The sequence below is a fragment of the Labeo rohita genome, chromosome 8 (genome assembly GCF_022985175.1).
Source record: "Labeo rohita strain BAU-BD-2019 chromosome 8, IGBB_LRoh.1.0, whole genome shotgun sequence".
Lineage (NCBI taxonomy): Eukaryota > Metazoa > Chordata > Actinopteri > Cypriniformes > Cyprinidae > Labeo > Labeo rohita.
Window position 1 is genome coordinate 21,821,998 of NC_066876.1, and position 18,298 is coordinate 21,840,295.

Sequence of the window (18,298 nt, forward strand, 5' to 3'; positions counted from 1 at the left end):
AGAAGCACAGCAAAGTTTTTGTCTACCATTGTGATCTGGAACCCTAAATGACTTTACTGGCCACTTAAAAAATACTTTATGGGTCATTCCACGAAATCAGTGCCTTTTCCACTTTTTAAAATAAGTTAAATCAATATTTTTTTAAACATCCATGAAATGAAGACACTTTAAAGTGACAAGAAATTGTATTGTGCCATCTCATGCTATGTGATTTATTATTTTATGACTATTTTTCTACCTCATGTTTTGGTATTTTTGTCAACCCTGTTACCGACACAAGCGTTACTAGATACTATGGTTAGAACTCATATGCCACTGAATGATATAGGGATAAGCTCAATAATATACAGAGTGTGACCTTTAAAATGTTTGAATTTTACACAGACAGTCTTTGAAAACAGGGTCAAAGCTAAACAATGTCATACCTGTTACTTACGTCAAAACCTGTTACTCTAAAAAGGAACAGGTTTGACGATTTCAAACAAATTTGCTAATTGCTAGCTATACTCGAGTAAACAAAAGCTCATATTGTACACTTTGAAAGGATTTTACTTGTAGATATTGATTATATTAAATGTAATAAATAAATATTTAAATTTACATTTAATAACAGGATTGACATTGCATGATGGCTCCCCCTCAGTCAAGCCTCATAAATCGTCAAAAACGGAACATCATAGAGGCTTAAAACATACACTTAAAACAAAATGCTTATGCTTTAAGTGTTGAAATCCTGGTTGAGAGATGATGTAACCTCCTAGAAATGATGTCACTTGAATGTACATTATTTTACAATGTTTTTTTGATGGGGGTAACAGGGCTGACATGAAATCAAGGGACACTAATAAAATGATTTATACTTATAAAAAGAAAATACATATGCCAAAAACTTTTTTGCTTAACAATGAGACTATTTGGAACAATGTGCAAATGTGATTTTTATATCATTTTGCCTTCATTTTGCAACTTAAAAGTCCTGCTGAAAAAGAAAAATAGTGAGGGACAGGCCAAAAATCTTACCAGCATAAATGGTATTTAAATATTTTAAAATAATATTTAATTTATTTTTTTTAATGTAATATTGATGAAAGCATACATACTATTGTTTTGTTTTTAAATTGCACATTTATTTGTTGGTATATTAAATCTATGTTTGATTATTTCTTAGGGAAGCAAAAGGCACCGATTTCGTGGAATGACCCTTATATATGCAGTCATAGTTTGTCAACTTTCCATTTTTCACAGGCATACAGTTCACAGCTTTAATGTTGTCTTTCCAGACTAAGTAAGTGTTTGCACTTGCAGTGAGATAATTGAAGATTTTACCGATTGTAATTTGAATTGTGTCACCACACATTAATTATATGCCTCGCAGCTCTATGTGCATTGATATCAATGGAAGCTAAAATCTACTTTGTAGCTTTATTTGTTAGAAGCTGTTTTAATAAATGTATTTGAATAAAGTTGTCACATGCTTGGTTTTTTGATCTGTTGAAATACTTCATATATTTAGCTTTGTGACACAAACACCAAACCAAAACAACTCCTCTGACAAATGTAAGGTTGATGGTGTTGAGTATATGTCATGCAATGTTATTCGCCCAAAAATGGAAATTATGCAAATTAATGCAATTTACTCACCTTCATGTCATTTCAGACTTCTGAGAGTTGCTTTCTTCCATGAAACACCATAGAGAAAGTTTGAATTGAATTACATGAAATTATGTTGAATGGGGACTAACGATTTATGGCAAAAGTACCATAAGAGTAAATAATGACTTGATTTTCAGACTGTTCCTCATAAAAAGCTTTATGGTGCAGAATGACTGTAGAATATGTGGAATATATAGCATATGCCACATGAAACTTTTATTTTGCTAAAGCTGCAGTCTCCATTCATTAGGACGTTATTCAAAATGTCTTCTAGTGAATTTCTTGTGTTTGGTGCATCATATTTGGCATATAAATCATTTTATATTTATATTTCTTCTTATTAAATAAGCTTGTTTTTTTTTTTTTTTTTTTCCCCAAAAAAAGTCAAATTACACAAGTGTGTGTTAATGTATGTTGGTTTCAAACACCTGCTTAAACCCCTCCTTAAATTCTAAGCATTTGTGGGAATTCTCTAAAATTCAAAAATTCCAATGTCATGTTTAACAAACACAATAAAACCACACTAGCATACATGAGACAAGAATCAAATATATAATGAAGGTACATCTTATTCAAACATTTTCCAAGTTACATGGGTTTTAAATGTTATAAATATATATAAGCAATTTATTAATTACCTTATTTGTTGTCCAAAACAGGTGTTACATATTTATATGCTACATTTAACATGAGCGTATTGCTACTTCATGAACGGTTTCGTGCTTGTAGTGTCATAAAATGTTCCGCTATTTGGGGCATGTTGTCACAGAAGTCCACTTGTGTTTAATATGCATCTTTTCCATTTATTTATAGTTTTTTTTTTCAGCATTTTGTTCCGTGGGTTTCACCTTTTTAGCCTTTAGCTTTAAGATATGTGTTTATAATATACTTGCGACAAAAAACATATTTTTACTGGAGTAAACATTGTGACAGCTTGCCCCGGTCTACAGACGTATATAGCTAATGGAAAAAAAACGGGTAGATTCGGTTTGTGTTTGTTTCCTCAGTTGATAAGAAATGTAATTTATTACATCATACAGTTGATAACACAGGTAGTCATCATCCTTACAAAATTACAAAAAGAAAACATGACAGTTACAAAAACGCTTCATTTGAAAAAAAAAAAAAAAAAAAATTCTGTCTGTCTTTATAAATACTCGTCTTTTCATATTACGACTTGCCTGGCGCAGCTCAAGTCCTCGTTTTGAACAAGCGTCCACATTTGCAGCAGCTCCTGCGGAACGAGTTTGTGCACCACGATGAGGTTGCGAAAGAAGCAGGGCTCCCGGTTCAGAGGAGTCACTTTACGCTTGATGATCCCAAATGTCCGGAAGCCCAGATGCAGCTCTGGGACGATCTTCAGCTTCTGCAGGCACATGCCCAAAAACACATCATCAATGGGGTAAAGCTCTACGCTCTCAGAAACGACAAAGAGCTTGTGGGCCACCTGAGAAGACATGAGAAATCCTCCCCCACCCAAATAAGGTGGATAGCGTTTATCATACAACTCTTTGGGAATAAAATATTTACTCTGGCGGTTTCTGATCGGTTTGGCTTCTAAAATAGTGTCTCCTACAATGAGGTTTTCCACCCTGTTCTCCTCCACCCGAAAGCCAATTAGTTCCACCAGATTCTTGGTGTGGACAAAAACGTCATCGTCCCCTTTGAAGACGAAGGGAACTCCACTGCAGTAGATGTTGAACCATCTCAGAAAGTTTACCTCTTTTAAGGTGAGGTTGTAGAAGGTGTCCATGAAGTCCCACTGTAAGATGTCCCCGTAGGTTCGGTCTTCATATTGGACGAGGGCTTGTAAATTTCGCGCGTCTTTGCCAGTGGCTGGAGTGCCTAATAAAAAGAGTGTTTTGATTTTCAAGCCCTGGATTTCTTGCTCCTTTCCCCAGGTCTGCCTCACGGCTTCTCGCCGGTCATGTTCTTCGATAACCGATTTGACCACGACCAGAACATCCACGTCGCCGCTACACTTCTCCGGGTGATTTAGCAACATTGGATAGTACCTGCAATGTCTGTGCAGAACAAATTCGTGGAACCTCGGGCCCAGACGACGGAACCAGGCTTGGCTCTTTATCGTCGAATTTTCATGACACTTAATTTTATTCACGTCCCATTTTCTTGGCAAAGGTTTTCCCACCGGCGCCAAGGCATTAACGTTGGATGAATTTTCAACAGCCTTTATGCTTTTACATGTGGGGCCACACCATTTGCGTTTCACGTCGACTTTGATACCTTTAACATTCGTGTCCACTGTTATTAATTTCTGAAGCATCAGTAAAGTGGCAAAAACCAAAGTCAAGCTGACCGCAGTCCTGACATTCTTTTTCTTCCGACATAAAAATTCCATTACGCTAGCGCTCCTCAGAGAGCAGTCTGTTAGGTTAACCATTGGATTTGTCATGAGAAGGTAATCAGGTCCGCTGTAATTAATTTTCCACGTGTTATGGAAATATAAAAATGAGCGAATAGTCCATAAAAAGGCATTTTGATAAAGCTGAAAAACTGTCCTCTCCACGGTCCTCCTGTCAAGCTAGGTTTCAGTCTGTTGTCCCGTCATAAATTGTCGCAACAGGTTCTTCTCTCTTCAAGCTCCATCGTTTAAATGCTGAAAATGGGAGGCAGTCATCCTGTAAAACAATCGACAGTCTGCCCTCCTCTTTCTCCTCCACCTTAACGACACCTACCTGCTACAGGCTCTCTGGTTACACACGACAGCTGTGCAAGCGTAGTAAATGAGGGTCCCCAAGAAGAGTTTGAGTGAGAACTACTTACGTATTCAGTGTATGTAAATATTGGAGTTGAGATGACTTCTCGGCTTTTTAAAGGTTTGTAACTAACATTTCACGTCCCTCTCACAAGCACACTCAGAAAGACGCTTGAGGATGATTAACCCTAAACTCGTAGTTTAGTATTTCGCGCCCCCGTGTGGTTCATAGTGGTAGGGTCAGCCAAAACGAATTTATTTTCGTGACTGTCAGCATTTGCAATATTGCATATAGGCATATCCACCTTATTCTTTAACGCGAAAGTAAGCCTATGGGCGATATTATTAACCATATACATCCGTTTTCTGCACTATAAAATCAACAACCGTGTCTTTAGAGCATTTTTTTCTATTAAAAGTGATGCACTTTAATATTTGATCTGTGTACTAAAATGTTTGCTAATGGTTCAATCATATCCAGCTTATGTTGGTCCTACTCACTGGTAGGACAACTGATCAGTTGCCTTTGGTTTATAACCATACAGTTGAAGTCAAAAGTTTACATAAACCTTGCAGAATCTGCAAAATATTAATTATTTTACCAAAACAAGAGGGATCATACAAAATGCATGCTATTTTTTTTTATTTGGTACTGACCTGAATAAGATATTTCACATAAAAGACGTTTACAAATAGTCCATAAGAGAAAATAATAGCTGAATTTATTAAAAATAACCCTGTTCAAATGTTTACTTAAACTGCCTGCTGTTCTTCAGAAAAATCCTTTAAGTCTCACAAATTATTTGGTTTTTCAGCATTTTGTGTATTTGAACCCTTTCCACACTGAGGACAACTGGTGGACTCATATGCAACTATTACAGAGGGATCAAATGCTCACTGATGCTCCAGAATGAAAAATAATGCATTAAGAGCCAGTGGTGTAAACTTTTGGACAGAATGAAGATGTGTACATTTTTCTTATTTTGCTTAAATATTTTTTTTTTCAATTTAGTACTGCCCTTCAGAAGCTACAGAGGACACCTACATGTTTCCCAGAAGACAAAATAAGTTAAATTTATCCTGATCTTCAAATTCAAAAGGTTTTCACTCCCAGGCTTTTAAAGCATTATATTTTCCTTCTGGAGCATCAGTGAGCATTTGAACCTTCTCTAATAGTTGCATACGAGTCCCTCAGTTGTCCTCTGTGTGAAAAGATGGATCTCAAAATCATACAGTCATTGTTGGAAAGGGTTCAGATACACAAAAATGCTGAAAAACCAAAGAATTTGTGGGACCTATACGATTCCCTTGTTTGTTCTGACAGTTTGACTGTTCAGGACACCTAAGGGACTCATGAACAACTGTCACCTAATGAGCCCCATCTATCTTAACTGATGGTCTGCCGAACTGGTTATGTTGGTCCTCACTGGTAGGACAACTGATCAGTTGCCTTTGATTTATAACATAAACCAAACATAACATAAATGAATAGCTTGGTTCAGAGACCATAATCATCACAATGATCATAAACTAGTGCTGCATTTTCTAGCAGGGTTCCACATAATAGCTTAATGCTGTTAATGTCTGATAACATTCATATTTGCCAGTGGATTTTCCTTGTGAGAGCGGTAAAATGTTAGCTTGACTATGATGCCCACTGCTGGCAAATGAAAAAATGTTCACAATGACAAAACCCTTTGTGGAAATTATTATTATTATTATTATTTTAAAGTGACCTAGTTACTGTCTGAGACCAATTGGTAACTGAATACAATCCGTGCGCATTATTTTTTTCACGGATATTATCATCAGTAGAGGCTGGACCTAGTACATCATATTCACGTCACAGGAGTCTCTTACAGTATGTGACTCATTCGACATATTTCTACAATTAATAATTTGCCATTCCATAGGTTAATCGGTTATACCACTGTTTATAACGGTTATAACTTGTATAAACGGGACTAGGACTAATTTAAGGGTATAAGCCACCACCTAAGAAAAGCCTGAGAAAGTTTTGAACTCCATCTCTCGATTCTAAGTAGCGTAGATGATCGGATATGGGCGTGGCTTTAGCGGACACCGGAGATAAACACTCGCAGCACTCCATGCTCGGTTTTCGACGCCAAAACTTCCAATGAGGGCGAAGCAGGTAAGATAACTTGTTTCTTAGCTTTTACTTTTGAGAAGTCGTTTTTATGTAATATGAACCTACACGATCACTTTCGAGTTTACGTACACTTTCTTGGACCGTTTACAATTCAAACTTTCAATGTGAAATTTAGTTTATCAAGATACTAAAACAACGTTAGCTCACAGTGTTTGGTTTGGCGTGCAGACTGAGTCTCGCTTGGAGCACGTACCTTGTCTTGTAGTATTATAATAAAGCTGCTGTTCACAACGTAAGTTTGTGAACGTTTCCCAGTAGTGGTGGAGATTTTGAATCACTTAGTGAGTCGAATTTTTTGAATCGGTTTGTAGAAAGATCCGTTTGCGGATTCATTCCGTGCAAGCTTTTTGTGTTGATTCGTTTTCGACTTTCATTAACTTGGTTTTAAATATGCTATTCTTTCATTTTTACGTGTTCATTCCGCAACCCTTCTCCCCTGGTTGCGAACTAGACTGTTTAACGTTTTGTCACATTTCATTTAGTTTGTTCACAAATTAAATGATTCATTCAGTTTGTCACGAATGATGGCTTGTTTATTGAAAGGCGTGCTGTAGTCGGTCTTTTAAGGCAGGAAAGCAAAAATGAGACCTCATTAAGTGAAAAACGTGTCTTTGCATGGAGGTGAACAAAAAAAGATTCGTTTTGTTCAAACGAAACGCCACTCAGTAGCGCAAAAGTAATTTGTGACGGGAAACTTGTGTATTATGGATCATACAATGCTTCTAATAGGGATAATGCTCTCTTGTTTCAGATTGTTGTTGGGAGCCACGGACTGCGAGTGCGCGGGATTGTCTCTTTAAAGGCGCCTAGTGTGAAAAGTTCAGTCAAGGTCAGTGTCAGTGTCTACCCAACCATCTCCCCCCACAGTTTCCGTCTGTCGGCTACACAGCGCTATAATGTAACTGTATTTCTCACGATGTATCAGCCACGTCTAAAACAGCGCTGATATTTTATTTATTACATGTATGCACTTATTATTGGACTTTTATCCACAGAAGGCTGTGCGGAGGAGGGTTCTGCGCGGATTGCTGCAGAGATCGGCGTCTGATATCGCGAGTGCAGCGCAGCAGATGGCTGGCGACGGCGGGGAGGCCAAACGTCTTCCAAAGAGACCGTTTCACGGCGAAGTAGAGGAGAACTCCAGCGCGACCATGAATGAAAACGTCAAAATTCAGCCCGGGAAAAAGACTCCGGGTGAACGGCGCGGCAAGGAGAACTCTGCCGCCGCCAAGCGTACTGCGTTGACAAGCGGGTCTGCAGAGGCGAAGATGGACCAGACTGTCATTCCCAGTCCCCAAACGCAAGAGGACCCGAGCATTTTCTTCGATGAGGACAGCAATCATATTTTCCCAGTGGAGCAGTTCTTTGGGAACATGGATGTTGTTCAGGTAAGCGAAAGCGATTCAGAACACTTGTTGTTATGATTGGGTGTTAGTGCAGAAATGCGGCAAAATAGCGCTGGTTTGAAATAAATTCCGAGCTAACGTTTGTTACCAGCAACTACGTTTGACTTTCAAGGTTCTAAAAAGAATTCTGTATTTTGTAAACATAATTTCAAGCACAAACGGTCGTAATTTCATGTGAACATTTTTACATATCTGGTGAAAATAGTCACGTGACCAGTTTGACGTCTGCGTAGAGGCTGTGTAAAAGGAAGCGTGTACATCAAAACGTTACATATAGTAAAAACATTAAAAGTGAATTTTTTTTAATCAATTAAAATTCCTCATGAATTACAGTTCTAATACATCGTTGCCCAGCTTTAAAAATAAAGGAGAAAAAATGTATATAATAATAATAATAATAATATAAATAAATATGTAATATACACTGCTGTTAAAAAGTTTGGGATTAGTAAGATTTTTAATTTTTTTTTTTTTTTTTTTTTAAAGAACTTTTTATGCTTATCTAGGCTGCATCTATTTGATCAAAAATACAGAAAAAACAGTAACTTTGTAAAATTATTTTTACAATTTTTACAATTTTCTTTTTTGATATATATTTTAAAATCTAATTTATTTTTGTGATTTCAAGCTGAATTTTTTTTTTTTAAAGTCATTACTCCAGTCTTCAGTGTCACATGATCCTTTAGAAACCATTCCAATATGCTGATTTATTATCATTGTTGGAAACAGTTGTGCTGCCTAATATTTTTTCAGAACTGGTGGAACTTTTATCAGGATTCTTTTATGAACGAATCATTAAAAAGAGCAGCATTTATTTAAAATATTCTTTTTTTTTTTAAATGAATATTTTTATTCAGCAAGGATGTGTTAAATTGATTTAAAAAATGTATTTAAAGTAAATGCTGTAAAATTTTCACAATTTCTTTCAAAAGTAAATCGAAAATCTTTTATAGAATTTTATGTACACTTTGTTTTATAATTGCTTTATTTACATTTTTTTTGTATTGTGTACTTCTGTATTGGTTTTAACATATATTTTTTGTGTGCGATGAAATGGCCTATGAAGCTGATGTGGCAATAAAAAAAAAAAAAAAAGTCAAAATAGTGCCAAATACTGTACTTTTAACCTTTTAATTCATCAAAGAATCCTGAAAATATCCCAGGTATCCAAAAATATGGAGTAGCACAACTGTTTCCAACATTAATAATAAATCTGCATATTACAGTTATTTCTGAAGGATCATGTGACACTGAAGACTACAGTAATGATGCTGAAAATTCAGTATATTGAAATACAAAAACGTTATTTTATAAATTGTAATATTTCACACTATTACTTTAAATGCAGACTTGATGAGCAGAAGGGATTTAAAAAAATAATAATTAAAAATCTTACCGATTCCAAACCTTTGAACAGCAGTGTTTATAAAATTGTGGATTTCAAAGTAGTTGCATGAATTAAAAGTAAAAATAAGAAATGTCAATTTATTCTTGAATGATCACTTCCCTCTCTTTTTGCTTTTACTTTATTGCTTGCTACTTCCTTTTGAGTTTATAGTTTCCCATGTTTATTACAATAAGAATGGGGGGAAATCGTTTTTGAAGTGTCATGAACTTTCTTTTATGGGTGTATAATCAAAGTAAATCACATGAGCTGTTGACAGCCTATGCAGGATGTGAACTTTCAAGGCCCTTTACCCCAGTAACATAACACTGGTCTAAATTAAGCTTCCCAGATAAATAACATGCAGCCAGATGGCTTTGTTTGCACACTGTAATCCTAAAATATTGAGGTTAATGCAAGACCATGCAGGATTATTGCAGTTAAAGTCTGTTGATTCTCAGTAGGGTGTCAAAACGCAGCAAGTGTCTGATTTCATGCTGCATATGCTCAATAGCCAACTGTCATGAATGCAGTTTTAATGTCTGAATGTGGCTTTGTTTTAAAGAATTCTGACCTGATTTGTTGCAGGATTACCCACGCAGAACCCCAGGAAGCAAGAGAGTGAATCGAAGAGAGTACAGGAGCATGCATTACTATGCCAAAGAGGACAGTGAAGACGAGCAGCTATGAGAATCTGCCATTTACAGGGAAGGAGTTTAATCCTGGTAAAATGGACTTAATTGTTTTAAAGGAAGCCATTTTATTCCAAAAGCCTTCTTAATGTTTGAGCTACACTGAAATGCACTGTGTTGATCTATCAATGTGGTTTTAATGAGGTACATTAACAATGGCAAAAATGGTGCATCCCTAATTTTAAACTAAACGTGCCACACTAAAGGAATGTACAGGAAGACTGTTTTAAGCTAAAACTATTATGTGATTTAGGGTTTGTGCTGAAAGAAAGCTATAAAAACTTTCTGTACACTGGGTTTTCTACCACTAGTCCTTACTAATGAATCATCAAATACAGTTTTATCAATCAAGTGCCTCAAAATTGCTGTTTAGACTTTGAAAGCAATTAGCTTGGACATTATGAATTTGGCACTTTTAAACATTCTTTGTTGAGAATGAACAGATTTGTTTTTGAAAAAACACTTAATACTTTAGATCTGGTGCTGTATAATTAAAAATTAAAGCATGTAGCTATTTTGACGTCTTATGTTCTTTGATATGTTTATGATGTAAAGACTATTTTATTGATTAGTATCTCAAATTAAGAGGGTTTTATTGTAAGATATGAAAAGTTGTAATTTTAAACCAACAATTTCAAACTGTATTATGCATGTGGCTTCACCAGGAATTTGATTTGTCTGTATATGATGATATTTGTATAGTCTTATTGGACAGGATTTGCACTAACTTCACGAGTGGCTCAAAGATGTAAAATTTTAAAATGTAGTTTCTTTTCTACTATGTACAAATTACATGAGATAAAAATTGTAGAAAGTGTGATTTTGAAGTTTATATTTTTCTATTGAAGTCATAAACCAAGTGCTAATTTTTTGCTACCAAATGCTTTGTATATACATGACATGTCAAACTTATTTAATGTCATATCTTCTGTGTATTATCTTGTGAAATCTACAATACTCTGTCCAGAGAAAATAAACCTCATTAACAGCTTTGGAAAACAACTTTTGTGTTTTTATGTTTGTGCACATGTATGTGTCTGTATATCCTTCATATTTAATCTTGTTTAGTTTAGATTTTTTTTTTTTTCCCCCCCAAAGAAGGCTTGAGTATATTTGGTACAATCCACCTTTTTCTTACTGTAAAGAGCAGGTGCAGTCATTTGTAAATTGTATGGATCCTGCTTCCAGTATCAACTGTGTCCAGCTATTTGTAACTGTACAAAATGGCTTGTTTTGCTGCTTGATCTTGCAAATTGGTGTGTCTTACTTTATTTTAATGCATTATCTTAATTATGAGCACACTGGCTTGTAGTGCAAACAGTTTTACCATTACTGCACTTTAGTATTCTCCTAAAAGGTGGATAAAAAAGGTTATTGTTGTTTAATGAAAGTACTACAAAACATTAACTGCTTAACAGTGTTGGGGAAAGTTACTTTTCAAAGTAATGCATTACAATTTTGCGTTACTCCCTGAAAAGTAACTAATTACGTTACTTGGTTACTTTTTTATGGAAAGTAATGTTACGTTACTTTTGCATTACTTTTTAAATCTGGGCAGGGCCTGCTTCTCTGTTTTTAATATAAAACAATTCTAATGTAAAAACCCTTTTACACCAAAAGTGAAATGAATTCACCTCAGGCTGAAAGAAAAGTACATTTATGCAGGAGATCACTCTTCAGCTATAAAAAAAGAAGCACATGTTAGTTTATCTAAAGTAATTTTTGCTTATTAGTATGGTTGAATTGCATTATCAAAGGTCAGCAGCAAAGAGACTGGTTAATAAAATGGGATTAAATACATATTGTTTTATTTAACATATTTAATTATTGCAGGCTGAGTTTACATTTCACTGTTTTTATTCATTTTGAGGTATACTGAATCTGTTTTTTGTGAGTGAGATTAATTAATGCATGTTCACATTTAGCCTAGAATACAGTAACATCATGTTTACTCCCAATTTTCAGACAGAAGACTTGTCAATCAATAAAGGGGGAAAAAGTAACTCAAATATTTTCTTAGAAATTCAAAAGTAATGCGTTACTTTACTAGTTACTTGAAAAAAGTAATATTATTACGTAACTTGCGTTACTTGTAATGCGTTATCCCAAACACTGCTGCTTAACATGCTTCATGATTCAAATAGAGACTCTTTCCAAAGACATTTGGTTCTTAAACTAGTAAAAATTGAAATATAAAAATATAAATTCAGTCAAAGTTATAAAACCCTGAAAAATTCACATAATTTAAACAGAAATGTTGTTTTGGTATAAAAATTGGTGTATAACAAACTTAAAAAAAAGTTACCTGAAGCACAATATAACAGCATAAGATAAAATGGCCCTGAGAATTTCAGTACTTGCATCAGTGCTTGCGATTTACCAACTCTGAAACTTTCACACTAAGCTGCATATTTCCTAAGGGGATTATGAATGTGCTTTCATTTCACAGTCCTCTTGACCCGTTTGTAGATTTTTCGGGAGTCACAGCTGAGTTCATGGGCCCCTTTCTTATGGCAGACGATGTGAACCAGCTTGAGATTCTCCCTTGTGAACAGCAGTTTGTAGAAATAATCCACGTTTATATCACCGCTCTTACTGCCCTTCAGCGCCTCAGCGAGTGTGGGCATGATGGCCCTTTTCTTTTCTATCCTAAAAAACACCAGGCATTTGATTTCACAATGTTATTCCTTATCCTTAAATTAATCCTTAATTTTAAAATAATGTTATCAGAGGTAATAAATACTGATTGTTTCATATTAAAGGATTAGTTCACTTCCAAAATAGAAATTTCCTGATAATTTACTCACCACCATGTCATCCAAGATGTTCATGTCTTTCTTCAGTCGAAAAGAAATTAAGGTTTTTGAGCAAAACATTCCAGGATTTTTCTCCATATAATGGACTTCAATGGGGATCAATGGGTTGAAGGTCCAAATTGCAGTTTTAGTGCAGCTTCACAGGGCTCTACATAATCACAGCCGAGGAATAAAGGGTCTTATCTAGTGAAATGATTGGTTATTTTCCAAAAAAAATAGAAATTGATATACTTTTTAACCATAAATGCTTATCTTGCACTAGCTCTTCGATACACATACACAACTTCACGCATTACGTAATCCCACTGAAAGGGTCAAGCGCGGTTAGTTCTTCATCTGTGAACTATGGTTCAAAAAGGTAGGGTAGGGAGAAAAACTCCATCTCATTTTCTCCTCCAACTTTAAAATCAACTGACATTATTGTTTTACCTTTTTTTTTGTAAAGGGTGTTTGACTTTCTTTGCACGTTCACTTTGTAAACACTGGGTTGGTACTTCCACATCACGCGTGACCTTTCCGACATGAAATCGTGGATGCAGAACTAGTGCAAGACAAGCATTTGTGGTTGTAAAGTATTTACTTTTTTGTTTTTGTTTTTTAATAAAAAAATGACCAATCGTTCTGTTAAATAAGACCCTTATTCACACAGCTGGAATCATTTAGAGACCTTTGAAGCCACATTGAAACTCCAATTTGGACCTTCAACCTGTTGATCCCCATTTAAGTCCACTATATGAAGAAAAAACCATGAATGTTGTCCTCAAAAAACAATTTTTTTTTGACTGAAGAAAGAAAGACATGAACATCTTGGATGACATGGGCTGAGTAAATTATCAGGAATTGTTTATTCATGGAAATGAACTAATCCTTCAAAATGTACATCGTGATTTATGTGTACTTAAATGTTTTTCATGATTTTATTTATATTAGAGATTTACTACTCACAGGTGGTCCAGATTCCAGGTGCTGAAGAGGATTCTGCTCTCGCGGTTCCCGTACGGGTTTATTGAGTGAAAAAATGTGCAGTTGTTCTCATTAAAGGCACCCTGTTAGCACAAAAGTCTTTTGTTATGTTACACAAACTGTAACTACTCTGCCACTCTGACAAAGCAGTGAATGAGACGTGTTTTCTGTTTTGTTTAATTATTTCCTTCAAAGAAAAATGAAGCTAGGCTGAACTAAATAAGACTCATTAGAAATGAACTGAATGACGGCACCTGGCAGGTGAACCAGCCCTCTTCAGTGCAGAGCCTGTGGACGTCCTTTTCCGATCGGTCAAAATAGGTGCCATTATACCGTGCAGCCTTAAGTTTATCTGCTAGGATTTCCACCACCTTTTTATATTCACTTTTTGTCTTGGCATTTGAAATAGTCTGTGTGTATCCATTAACCTACAGACAGTGAACAATATGTCACCTTCAGAATAAAGACAGGTCTCCTTTGCAGCATGAAATAAATGATGAACTCCACTAAATATAATAAATATCTTAAATATTTCAAAAACTAGTATTTAAAGCAGAATTGAGTGCTGTTTGTCAAACCTCTTTCAAATATCCACGGATTCTGCTCTCACAGTTATACTTCATGTAAGCAGACTTGGTTTTAAACCGGGCTTCAATACCTGACATAAAAAAACATTAGAAAATTGAGAAAGCACGCTCAAAAAATACACTATATACAGTCACATTTCTTTTTAAATAAATTACATATTACATTTATATAACAAGAAATGTAAAAAAATATGCCAGGTTAGGGTTTGGGTCAAACTGAGTACCCCAAAAACTAAAACAATCATAGCATTCGTGATTAAAACTACAACACAACTTCAAGTACGTGTGAAAACATTTTTTTAAATGTCTAAATGTATTAACGTTGCTTCAGAAGAAGCAGTTACGTTATACATACAGTAAATGCCTGCGTATGTTCTCTCCCCTCACTAACCTTCAAACCAGTCCTTATCTTCTTCTCTGCTTTCCACCTCTGAATTGTCCCTCAGGTTCCTCAGAAGGTCTCCCAGTATTCTGCGCCGTTTGGGAGAATTTTCATCTGACAGAAGATCTTTTGCTGCACTGATCAGAAGGTCTGTGTCTCTGTCCAAACCCAGGACTTGATTTATTTCATGAACAACTGTATGGAATGAAAAGCCAATGCAAATTATTTCTAATTGGTCAGAATAGTATTGTTTATCATACTCAGGCGGTGTTTTTTAGCTTCATGCTAAATGTCAGTCAGTGAAGTTCACTCACGTCCATTCCAGCTCTGTCCTGCAGGCAGGAGAACAAGTTCTGTGTTATTGGGAAGATTTTGAAAATACTCCTCGGTAATTAGTGTCCCATCCTCGTACAAGCAGACCTGTACTCCGGAGCTGGATGCCTGTGGATAAAATATGAATTATGAATGTCTGCATCCAACACTATATTAATAACACTATATTAATAACGTTAATAAACATATATAGTTTTTACCTTTAGTAAATTACATCCTTTTTTAATCAGGTCCTTCAGGTTAACAGCTGCAATTCCGTATTTTTTGGCCTGGTTGGCACTTCTGATCTTAACCAGCTTGGTTTTTGTTATTTTGTGCATTTTTTCTTTTCCGCAAATGCTACAGTTTCTCTTTCGCCTTTTGTCTGCACGAGCAGTCGAAACAACGACAAGACCCTCGTTGCCACCTCGTGGATAAAAATAAAAATAACACGGACATGTAAACACGACAATACAGCAAAAGTAAAAAAACAAAAACTAAAAACTAAATAGTAACATGTATTTAAATTTATTTTTTATGATAAAAATGATACTGTGATAGAGCGGTACATTTTGTATTCCAAACCCCCGTGAGTGGGTTTCCTCAGGAATTTCGCTTGGGTGTTTTAAATATGATTTTCAGTTTATGAGTAAAATAAGTAAGGTGGCTGACATTACTTAGATAGACTTTAACATTTTTACAGGTGAATCGGTCAACCATTGTAGTATTTTAGCAACTTCGTCCACTTCTTAATATTGTTTTTAAATCACTACAGCTTTAGAATTCTCCTTGTTTACCCTGCTGAAAAACAGCTAAAACTAACCTAAGCTGGTTGGCCGGTTTAAACTGGAAGTAGCTGGTTTTAGCTGGACTCCCGGCTTGGCTAGGCTGGTCAAGCTGGTTAGATGTTTGTTCCAGCTGGTCTCCCAGCCTGACCAGCTAAGGAAGTGGCCGAAACCCCTCAAAAACCAGCCTGCTGACCAGCTAAGACCAGGCTGGATGAGCAGCTAAAACCAGCCGACCAGCTTAGGTTGGTTTTAGCTGTTTATTTATTAGCAGGGTAAAGGATAAGTTCACTCTCAGAATGAAAATTTAATAATTTACTCACCACCACATCATCCAAGATGCTCATGTCTTTTTTCTTAAGTTTTTTGAGGAAAACATTACAGGATTTTTCTCCATATAGTGGACTTTAATGGTGGCCAATGGGTTGAAAGTCCAAATTGCAGTTTTACTGCAGCTTCAAATGGCTGTACTTGATCACAGCTGAGGAATAAGTAGTAATTTTCTTTAAAAAAAAAAAGTAACTTATATACTTATATGCATTATGTAATCACATTGGAAAGGTCACACGCAGTTAATTCTTGTGTATTTTAGTTAAAAAAGGTCGGGCAGAGCAAAAAACTCCATCTCATTTTCTCCTTCAACTTCAAAACCGTTCAACATCGTTGTTTTACCTTTTTTGTGAAGAGCGTTTGACTTTCTTTGCACGTTCGCTTAGTTCAGTTGGTACTTCCGCCTACATCATGTGTACGTGATTACGTAATGGGTGTGGTCCAGCTAGTGCAAGACAAGCGTTTGTGGTTAAAAAGTATATAAGTTTGTATTTTTCTTAGAAAATGACTGATCGTTTTACTAGGTAAGGCCCGTGGCCACCACTAAAGTCCACTATCTGGAGAAAAATCCTGAAATGTTTTCCTCAAAAAACCTTAATTTCCTTTCGACTGAAGAAAGACAGACAAGAACGTCTTGGATGACATGGGGGTAAGTAAATTATCAAGAATTTTTCATTCAACATTTTCATTTCATTTCAATTTTACCAACTTTAAAACTGAGGAAGCAGTGCGAGTCAGAGTTTGGATTCACCTCCGAGACACACGGTGGCGGTATATAAGGCAGACCTGCACTTTTCTCCTGCAGGAAAGCGCCAAAACGCTCTTTAATTCACCCTGGCAACGGCTGACAGACGCTATGGCAACAACTACAGAGAGAATCTCTTCCTGACAACTAGCTGAGCCCGTTTTTTCATAATATGTATTATGATTATAAAAATAACAGTGCGCAGAGCGTGTGTCAAAAATGTCAGAAATAGTTATTCTGTAAAATCAAGCCTAGTGACATGCGACTGAAGCGTTAGAAGAAGTAAAGAAAGAGAATGAGCCAAACTGCTGTTGACTGCAGATACTGAAATTAACGAGCAGCCTACAAAAAGTGTCTGTGTGTGATTTAGCGTCGCATTTTGTCAATATTCCGCATTTGATTTTAATTGAGTTACAAGCGTCCACTTCGCCTGCAGGAATGATTTAACAAGCTGTGCAGCTTTTAGACGTGCTCAGGGATGTTTACCAGGGGACATTAACCCTCACTGACCGACCGCCTTTTAGGAATCGTTTGCTAGTAGATTGATAGCGGTGAAGAGAGCCCGCACATGTCTGACTGGAAAAACGCTTTCCAGAGAAACCGCGTGATTCCAGCTCACAGTCAATCAGCCAGACAAGCTTCAGGATCTTCTCAAGGTCTACAGCTGGTCTTCAAACAGATCGATGGACTTCACATAAAACAGGTGCGTGTTTAAATAAAGAAAACATAGATGAAATGAAAGATTAATGTTATTTTAAATTTTATGTTCATTTGCCATTGCTAAAAATATATCATGGAATATCTGTCTCAATATGAATATAGTAGTATATAATCAGTATAATGAAATTCTAGAATATAAAATAAATATTTATTACAGTATACAAATGCACACATATAGTTATATTCATTATCAATAAATTATATTATATTTCTGTTATACAATGTTATATATATATATATATATATATATACACTGTGTGCAGAATTATTAGGCATGTTGATAATCTGGTCATATTTTTTTTCCAAACACATTTTACCAATTCCAAACCACAACAATCTTAATAACTACTATTAATTTTGTATTTAATCATTTGTAAGTGATATATAACTGTCCGTGAAGGCTGGAAGTGAAAAACTCCTTATATTCAGGTGTGCATAATTATTAGGCATGTTTTCTTTTACAGATAAAATGAGCCAAAAAAGATATTTAACCCAGACTGAAAAGTCCAAATTATTAAATGGCCATGAGAAGAATGCAATACTAATGCATTACAAGAATTTGCAAAGTTAAGGCTTGACCATTGGACAGAGAAATGCTGGTTGAGTCTGCATGGTCAGAAAAAACAGGTGGACAAGA

At 35.7% G+C, this 18,298-nt stretch overlaps 4 protein-coding genes across 4 annotated transcripts in view; 2 read left to right on the forward strand and 2 right to left on the reverse strand.

Annotated features, from left to right (window-relative positions):
* Positions 1–2,774: 2,774 nt before the first annotated feature.
* Positions 2,775–4,535, reverse strand: b3gnt7l (UDP-GlcNAc:betaGal beta-1,3-N-acetylglucosaminyltransferase 7, like). The gene has a single exon (XM_051117601.1). It carries the CDS (start codon positions 4,064–4,066, stop codon positions 2,819–2,821), a length of 1,248 nt encoding a protein of 415 aa, XP_050973558.1. The 5' UTR covers positions 4,067–4,535; the 3' UTR covers positions 2,775–2,818.
* A 1,838-nt stretch (positions 4,536–6,373) lies between these two features.
* Positions 6,374–11,029, forward strand: c8h1orf174 (chromosome 8 C1orf174 homolog). Its single transcript, XM_051116268.1, has 4 exons — positions 6,374–6,521; positions 7,291–7,368; positions 7,535–7,927; positions 9,918–11,029. Exons 1-4 carry the CDS (start codon positions 6,507–6,509, stop codon positions 10,017–10,019), a joined length of 588 nt encoding a protein of 195 aa, XP_050972225.1. The 5' UTR covers positions 6,374–6,506; the 3' UTR covers positions 10,020–11,029.
* A 783-nt stretch (positions 11,030–11,812) lies between these two features.
* Positions 11,813–15,469, reverse strand: dffb (DNA fragmentation factor, beta polypeptide (caspase-activated DNase)). The gene is made up of 7 exons (XM_051116482.1): positions 15,303–15,469; positions 15,084–15,210; positions 14,779–14,964; positions 14,379–14,458; positions 14,055–14,228; positions 13,783–13,883; positions 11,813–12,670 (listed from the first exon to the last, which is right to left on the reverse strand). The coding sequence occupies exons 1-7, from the start codon at positions 15,420–15,422 to the stop codon at positions 12,460–12,462; spliced, it is 999 nt and encodes a 332-aa protein (XP_050972439.1). The 5' UTR covers positions 15,423–15,469; the 3' UTR covers positions 11,813–12,459.
* A 1,555-nt stretch (positions 15,470–17,024) lies between these two features.
* Positions 17,025–18,298, forward strand: part of LOC127169804 (nephrocystin-4) — a 229,647-nt gene continuing 228,373 nt past the window's right edge. Inside the window, exon 1 of the mRNA XM_051117429.1 lies at positions 17,025–17,644. Within this exon, the coding sequence (XP_050973386.1) occupies positions 17,510–17,644 (135 nt within the window). The 5' untranslated portion in view covers positions 17,025–17,509. The remainder of the gene's footprint in view (positions 17,645–18,298) is intronic.